Here is a 9,079-nt window from a genome sequence, read left to right on the forward strand (position 1 = left end):
CCCTCCCCCCACACAGTTAGAACACACCCAGGGAATACATTTAACCCCTTCCTCACCCCCTAGTGTTAACCCCTTCACTGCCAGTCACATTTATACAGTAATTAGTGCATTTTTATAGCACTGATCGCTGTATAAATGTAAATGGTCCCAAATTTGTGTCAAAAGTGTCCGATACGTCAGCCGCAATATCGCAGTCCCAATAAAAATCGCAGATCGCCGCCATTACTAGTAAAAAAAATAATAATAAAAAAAAAACATAATTCTGTCCCCTATTTTGTAGGCGCTATAACTTTTGCGCAAACCAGTCGCTTATTGCGATTTTTTTTTTTTTTTTTTTTTTTTACAAAAATACGTAGAAAAATACGTATGGGCCTTAACTGAGAAAAAAATAGCTTTTTTAAAAAAAAAAATTGGGATATTTATTATAGCAACAAGTAAAAAATATATATATTTTTTTTAAATTGTCGCTCTTTTTTTGTTTATAGCGCAAAAAATAAAAACCACAGAGGTGATCAAATACCACCAAAATAAAGCTCTATTTGTGGGGAAAAAAGGACGTCAATTTTGTTTGGGACCCACGTCGCACGACCGCGCAAATGTCAGTTAAAGCGACGCAGTGCCGGAAGCTGAAATTTCGCCTGGGCACGAAGGGGGTTTATGTGCCCAGTAAGCAAGTGGTTAAAGAATTACATTGACATATTAAAGCGTAAATGAGATTGTAGTAATTGTGTTTAAATCTACAGTAATATATAATCACTGGAATGTGGTAAGGAGATAAGGAGCAGTAAACTACACTTTGTTCTATACTGGACTGTGTTGATTACATTTTCAGTCTGTTCTGTGGTAGGCCAGTTCTATGGCTTTGTGAGCTGTTATGCAATCACCGCCTGACATGGCAGATTGGTGAGTGAACTTTGGTTGTCCTCGCTGTGTAATATTATTATCTTTTGTCTTTTATGCCCTCAGACATCCAACACTCTCTCCTGGGCACTGTACCACCTCGCCAGGGACCCAGAGATCCAGGAATCCCTTTATCAGGAGGTGAACAATAACGTCCCAGACGATGGTATACCCACCGCTGAGGATATCGCCAAGATGCCGTTGCTGAAATCTGTGATTAAAGAAACACTCCGGTACTTTTCACCCGTATCTATTTCCTATTTGTTCTGGTAACAGCTACTAGATCGCTTTACAACGGGCCCCTACATACTTAGGCCCAGATTCTGAAAGGGCTTACGACGGCGCAACGCCATGTGCGCCGTCGTAAGTCCTAATCTGGGCCGTCGTATCTATGCGACTGATTCTTATAATGAGTTACGCATAGATATCCATTAGATCCGACAGGCGTAAGGCTCTTACGCTGTCGGATCTTGAATGCAATTTTTTTTTTCGCCGCTAGGTGTCGCCTCCGTCGTTTTCCCGATTGAGTATGCAAATGAGCAAAATACGCGAATTCCCGAACGTACGCGCGGTCGACGCAGTGAAGATACCACGTTTACGTTAGATTTGCGACGCGTAAAGTTGCCCCTGCTATATGAGGGGCAACCAATGTTAAGTATGGCCGTCGTTCCCGCGTCGAAATTTAAAAATTTACGTCATTTGCGTAAGTTGTCCGTGAATGGCGCTGGACGCCATTTACGTTCACGTCGAAACCAATGACGTCCTTGCGACGTCATTTAGCGCAATGCACGTCTGGAAATTTTAGGGACGGCGCATGCGCAGTACGATCGGCGCGGGAACGCGCCTAATTTAAATGATCCACGTCCCCCTACCCGGATCATTTGAATAGGCGGGCTTGCGCCGGAGGATTTACGCTACGCCGCCGCAACTTTACAGGCAAGTTCTTTGTGAATAAAGCACTTGCCCGTAAAACTTGCTGCAGCGTAACGTAAACGAGATACGTTACGCCCGCGTAGATTTACGCCGAGATATGAGAAACTGGGCCTTAGATGTGTCTTCTTTTTTTTTTTTTCATCACCCATGCAAGTTGCTAAATGTTGCACCTTCATTAAATGTAACCATATTACTACACTTAGAGGCGCCTCTCTTCTCTTTTATACTCTGGAACTCCTGCTGGATTTTGCTTCTAATCCCCTTGTGGAGGCTTCCATTTGTGGATAGACATTTTATGGTTACACAACCAATCACATTACTATAAATCTTTTTATATGGACTATAAACTGAAGGATCTATAAATAAATGGTTGTGGAACGAATCATCCGAGTTTCCATTAATTCTTATGGGAAAATTCGCTTTGATATACAAGTGTTTAGGATTACAAGCGTGTTCCCGGAACGAATTATGCTCACAATCCAAGGTTTTACTGTACTTTCTATTTTAGAACACCCATAATAAAGAACAATCTTTCAGAAGTGAAAATAGCCTAAAAAAAATATATATATATTTTTTTGAGTAGTTTGCGAAGAGCAAATGTAAATGCAAGCTTTTGGGATAAAATGGCAATGCGCTTTTTTTTTTTTTTTTTTTTAATAGACCATTATGTATTTTGGGGTGCAAATTACTTTCTTTAGAAGTAAAAACAATCGTTAAATGCACAGATCCTTCCCACATCAAATTACAGATAGTCTTGCACCTGATCATTACCCATGACATTACATTTACCATAGACCGGGGTCAAGCATGTTCAATATATGGAGAGGGGGAAAGGGGGTTATTCAGACAGATGCATATTATGTTCACTAAATTCACCTTATCTGTCTTTTCTTCAGGCTGTACCCAGTCGTACCGACCAATTCCAGAACGACTGTTGATAAGGACATAACCATCGGGGGCTACTGGTTTCCCAAAGGTGTAAGTGGATTGTGGATGAGTGAAGCAGCACATAGATACTAGACATGCAGGCAGTGGCGGCCATTCCCCCAAACCCCCCCCCCCCCCCCATCCATTGAGCACTGGGGGGGCAGAGCAGAGAGCCATGACTGACAGCTACCAGCTTTCAATAATCAATAATTAATGGCATTTGATTAACCGTGCAGAGGAAGTGTGGCAAATCCTTATATATGAAAAAATGTAATCCGGCTACTAATCATAATAACAATAATAGGAAATGATACTAGTATACCATAGCAAATAGACAACATGCCCCTCGGGGGAACAGTTAACGTCTCATGTCGCGGTGGTGAGGTCCGGTCAGTCTGGCTTCCAAAACCGTTTTCCATTTACATAATAAGGAGAAATAGATTAAGAGTTAGAGAGCAGTATAGAAAAGAACAGGGAGAGGTTTAGTGGAAAGTAGTGGGGGGGGCTGCACGAGCAGGGTCGTTATAAAGCGCCCTATGCGGGCGTAGGGTATTTCTCTTCTAGTCCCAGATAGATAGTATGCCATGAGGAGCGGGTATTAGACCTGTGGCTGGGTAAGCGTCTGGCAGTCAGTCTCTCTGAGCTTCTGACCTTCTTCTGAGTACTTGAAGACATTGTACAGCTGCCACGTCTCCGAGTACGTCTCCTGCCGCTGTTGGCTGGAGAGGATCAGGTCCTCCATTCGACTGATCTCATCTACCTTATTCAGCCAGAGGGCAATGGTCGGAGGATGAGGAGACTTCCAGCGGAGAGTCAATTTCCATTGACTTCTATGGGGAAACGCGCTTTGATATGCGAGTGCTTTGGATTACGAGCATTCTCCTGGAACGGATTGTACTCCTAATCCGACGTTTCACTGTATACGTTATGGAAAGAACTGGAAAAAAGTATCCTTTTCATGTAATGATGATAATTTTGCATCCCTCCCATGCTAGATCACATGACATAAGCTGAGATATTTGCTCTGCTGTTCTGTTATCACTAGGGTTGTCCCGATACCGATACTAGTATCAGTACCGATACCGAGCATTTGCCCGAGTACTTGTACTCTGGCAAATGCTCCCGATGCTTCACCCGATACTTGTACTGTCAGGGGTGATCAGTGCATGGGGAAGTTACAGGCACCAATCACCGCTATATAGTGTATTCCTCCGTGTATTCCTCCGTGTATTCCTGCCGTTGTATTCCTCCGTGTATTCCCGCCATGTATTCCTCTGTGTATTCCTCCGTGTATTCCCGCCGTGTATTCCTCTCTGTATTCCCACCTTGTATTCCCGCCGTGTATTCCTCTGTGTATTCCTCCGTGTATTCCTGCCGTTGTATTCCTCCGTGTATTCCCGCCATGTATTCCTCTGTGTATTCCTCTGTGTATTCCCGCCGTGTATTCCTCTCTGTATTCCCACCTTGTATTCCCGCCATGTATTCCTCCGTGTATTCCTCCGTGTATTCCTCCGTGTATTCCTCTGTGTATTCCCGCCGTGTATTTCCTCTGTGTATTCCCGCTGTGTATTTCCCCTGTGTATTCCCACCGTGTATTCCTCTGTGTATCCCGTCATGTTTCTCTCCCCTTCCGTGCTCCCCCTCCACCCCCTGGAACTGTCAGGATGGAGAGCGGGGTAGGAGCCGGTAAATCTGTCTCCTTTCTGCTCCGAATGGACAGAGTCAGTGATCACTGACTCGGTCCATTCACATAACTGAAACATCGTAAACTGTGATTACAATGTTTCAGTTTATGAATGAAGAGAAGACGCTGTCTTCTCTCCTTTCATTTTCAGCGCAGCTGATGCTGCTGAGAAAGGGACTGGGGAACATGTGTCCCTAGTCCCTTTCTCTGTCTCAAAGGGGAGATTTCAGAGGTCTGTTAAGACCCCTGATATCTCACCAAAGCCCCCCAACAGGGCTGAAAAAAATAAATAAAATAAAGAATAATAAAAAAAAATGATTGTAGAAAAAAATAAAAGAAAAAACACACTGACACGGTCCACCCATCCCCCCCCCCCTCCCTTAAAAAAAAGAAAGCATTATAAATACAAAAAAACATTTTTAAAAAATTAAAAACAAATTGTTAAAGATAAAAAAAAAAACTACTGACACATGTGCTGCTGTCACATGAGATTAAAAAAAAGTATCGGTATTCGGTATCGGCGAGTACTTGAAAAAAAGTATCGATACTTGTACTCGGTCTTAAAAAAGTGGTATCGGGGCAACCCTAGTTCTCACCCCTGCATTGCTCTGCAGAGGGTCCAAGTTGGATATAGAATGATCCTATACCATTTATGAAGCAATCTGCTGAGGGATGTTCTCAAGACCTTTTACAGACCTGTAAATTGCCCAAAACTGGTGATGAGGTTTTTCTCTTCCTTTTTTTCGCAGACGCTGTTTGCGTTAAATCACTACCAGATCGCTCGAGATGAGGACAACTTTCCAGACGGCAACAAATTCCTCCCAAAGCGATGGCTGCGGGATAACAAGGTGAAGAATAATCCCTTCAGCTTCATCCCATTTGGATACGGAGTCCGAGCTTGTGTTGGTCGCAGGATTGCGGAGCTGGAAATGCATCTCGCCTTATCACGGGTAAACTTCTCTCCACTGAGTATTTCATAGGAGCAGAGATAGACGGAGCAGAGTCCTCCAGTAATGCAGAGCATTTCATTAGAGGAGTGTTTGAGAATTGAGCAGAGTTCTCCATCAGTGCAAAATATTTTGGAAGAGACAGAGCGAGGAGCAGAGTCCTCATACAGTACATACTAATTCACCAAAGGAGAATTAGATACAGGAACGTGCAGTTTCTTTAGCAGCGCCGAGTATTTCCAGAAAGAGTTGGATAGAAGGAGCAGAGTTCTCCAATAGTGCAGAGTATTTCGGGAGAGGAGAGTTAGAGGAAGGAGCAGAGTCCTTCAGCAGTGTAGAATACATTGGGAAAGGAGGGTGAGAAAAAGGAAGAGGCAGCAGTGGCGTCACTAGGGTTGGTGTCACCCGGTGCGAAAAAAAAAATGGTGTCACCCCCCCCCCCCCCCACCCACCAACTATAGTCCCCTCTCAGTACAGACCCCCTCCATCAATATAGACCCCCTCCCTCAGTATAACCCCCCCTCAGTGCAGAGCCCTCCATCAGTACAGACACACCCCCTCAGTGCAGAGCCCTCCATCAGTACAGACACCCCCACCTCAGTGCAGACCCCCCCAGCAGTACAGACACCCCCCTACAATGCAGACCCCCCCCAGCAGTACAGACACACCCACCCTCGGTGCAGATATCCCCCAGTACAGACACCCCCCATCAGTATAGACTCCCCCCTTACAGACCTCAGAACAGCAGATGCACACAGTGGTGTGTGTCCCTTGAGCGTGTGCTCCTCCTCCTCTTTGGATGTAAACAGAGAGATGGGGAGGCGGCTTCGTTCCACTCCGCTGAGGGACACGGCCACAGCACGAGGCACAGGGCAGTGGTGGGCGGTGTTAGTGGTGCCGCTACCCACTCCTCTGGCAGGTGTCACCCGGGTGCAGCCCGCACCCGCCTAGCAACACCACTGAGAAGCAGAATCCACCAGCATTGCAGGGAATTTCAGAAGAGGAGAGTTAAAGGAAGGAGCAGAGTTCTCCAGCAGTGCCGAATATTTTGGGAGAGTAGGATACAGAAAGGAGCAGAGTACTCTCAGAATACAGAGCATTTCTGGAGAGGAAAGTTAGATTGAGGAAGGAACAGAGTCCTCCAGCAGCGTATTTCAGAAGAAGTGAGTTAGAGGAGGGAGCAGAGTGAGGGGAGCAGAGTCTTCCAGCAGTGCAGAGTAGTTGGGGAGAGGAGAGTTAAGGTGACCATAGATGGACTGAACCAGCTGAATTTCGATCCATGTGTGGCCACTGCAGTTGAACAGAAGCTGATCTACCCATAAACTTCTGTTCAACTGCCTTGTCGAATAAAAGCTGCTCAATCAGCGCTGCAGCACTGATCTGTGGATTCTGAAATATACAAATCACAATAGCACAGCGCCGGGGTTTCCCCCATTCACCTTGAATGTGTAAATGGGGGAATCGGTTCAGTTTTTCTTTGTTTTTTTTCAACCCACTGGTCAGGTTTAGGCCTGGCTCACACTGGGTGCAGTTTTTTTTTTTTTTTTTGCCGTACCAGAATTGAACTGCATTTTGGGGTATCTTTAACATACACACCCACATTGGCGTTCGCATGAATGGAGTGCGATTGTGATGCAGTGCGTGAACCGGGCCCAAAAGTGAGGAAGGAACAGAGTCCTTCAAGAATACAGACTATTCCTGAAGAGGAGATTTATATAGAGCATTGGTCTCCAAACTGGGACCCGGGGGGGGCCGGTTGTGGACCTTTGCTTGCCTTTATCCACTATTTTTTCCACTGATACAATGATACAAGGCACTATTCCTCCCACTAACACCAATAATGGTTCATAATTCCTGTCACTGATACCAATAACAGGGAACAATTCTTTTCGCTGACACCAATGATTGGAACACTCTTCCCCCCCCCACTGACACCAATGATGGTACACTCTTCCCCCCCACTGACACCAATGATGGTACACTCTTTCCCCCCCACTGACACCAATGATGGCACACTCTTTCCCCCCCCCCCCCACTGACACCAATGATGGTACACTCTCCCCCCCCCCCCCCACTGACACCAATGATGGTACACTCTTCCCCCCCCACTGACACCAAGGATGGTACACTCTTCCCCCCCACTGACACCAAGGATGGTACACTCTCCCCCCCCCCCCACTGACACCAAGGATTGGGCACTCTCCCCCCTGACACCAATGATGGGGCACTCTTCCTCCCACTGACACCAATGATGGGGCACTCTTCCTTCCAATGACACCAATAATGGGGCACCATTCCTCCCAATGATTGGGCTGTATTCCTTTTACTAATACTGATGATGGGGCACTCTTCCTCCCACTAATACCAATGATGGGACACTATTTCTTACCATTAAATGAACAATGAGGCAATATCCTCCCAAATGATACCAATGATGGGGCATTTTCTACTCCCACTGGCCACAGTCCAGCCCCCTTAAAGTCTGAAGGACAGTAAACTTGCCCTTTGTTTAGAAAGTTTGGAGGCCCCTGATTTAGAGGAAGGAGCAGGGCCCTCCAGCAGTGCATACTATGGCAGGATAGGCGAGTTACTTGGAGGAAGAAGAAGAGTCCTGCAGCACACAGAAACCATGCAAGGCACACGGTGCAGGAAGAATTTATCACCATCGATTGGGGTGGAACGAATAAAAGAAAGACTGTAACATACATTTGTTTTCCTTCCTTTTTTCCATAGATAATTAAGAAGTATGAGATCAGACCTGACCCCGAAGGTGTAGAGGTTGCTGCTATGGCCAGGATTGTCCTGACCCCGTCCCGCCCGATTAACCTCCAGTTTCTGAACAGAGCTTCCTCCAAGTCACCCTGAACGTCCAATCACAGAGATGTGTCTAGCTAACTGTCTGTATTTTGGGAAAGTGGCGACACTTGGTCCAGCAACTGGCATCCTGCTTCAAAATCTGAAGATGAAGGTACCAGGAATCCTAGAATGAACGCTGCGAACCTCCAACTGAAAACTTGATTATTTTTGTAACTCTTTACTTGGATCTAAGATCCTTAAAAATGGTTCTTCTAGTGTATCTGAAGATCTCAAAACTACCTGTGATCCTGCCATGTATTTACAGGGGGAGCCTCCAAGTCTGTGACCCAGAACTGTAGTTGTAGCTTTCTTCTGCGCTGCCACCTGCTGGTGAGAATGGGTATTGCAGCACAGACAAAAATTCTTACTTTTACCAGCTGGGGCCAAAACCTCTCTAGTACCCATTTTAAAAAAAAAAGCAATGGTTTTAATGACAAAAAAAATGCTAATTTATTTCTTAGAAAATGTATAAAATATGCCTAAACTATGTATATAATCATCCAAATATATTTTTAAAGTTTTATGTTCCTACCTGCATGTTAAAGCTGAACTCTTGGCACAAAAATGCTCAATAGCCACATAGGAAATAAATGTCTTTCTGTGTGCAACAAGTGTCTTTAGGAACCCAGATTCTACCTTAATCCACTCCTTGCCCCCTTACATGCCACATTTGGCATGTCATTTTTTTTTTGGGGGGGGGAGTGGGGGCTTCAGGAGGAGTGGGACTTCCTGTGCCACTTCCTCCTTCCGCCGAGGATATGCTAAGGCGAATAGTCTAATCGCCTTTTGGCAGCCCCTCCCTGTAGGCGATCGCCTGGGAGGGGCTGCCAAA

The 9,079-nt window shown here is 45.5% G+C and overlaps 1 protein-coding gene across 1 annotated transcript in view; it reads left to right on the forward strand.

The window, feature by feature from the left end:
* The window catches only part of LOC120944207 (sterol 26-hydroxylase, mitochondrial-like), a 30,284-nt gene extending 21,429 nt beyond the window's left edge, over positions 1–8,855 (forward strand). Inside the window, exons 6-9 of the mRNA XM_040358163.1 lie at positions 967–1,133; positions 2,730–2,811; positions 5,194–5,394; positions 8,125–8,855. Coding sequence (XP_040214097.1) covers positions 967–1,133; positions 2,730–2,811; positions 5,194–5,394; positions 8,125–8,256 — 582 coding nt within the window. The 3' untranslated portion in view covers positions 8,257–8,855. The remainder of the gene's footprint in view (positions 1–966; positions 1,134–2,729; positions 2,812–5,193; positions 5,395–8,124) is intronic.
* Positions 8,856–9,079: the final 224 nt, after the last annotated feature.

This window comes from Rana temporaria, chromosome 6 (assembly GCF_905171775.1).
Source record: "Rana temporaria chromosome 6, aRanTem1.1, whole genome shotgun sequence".
NCBI classification, from domain to species: Eukaryota; Metazoa; Chordata; class Amphibia; order Anura; family Ranidae; genus Rana; species Rana temporaria.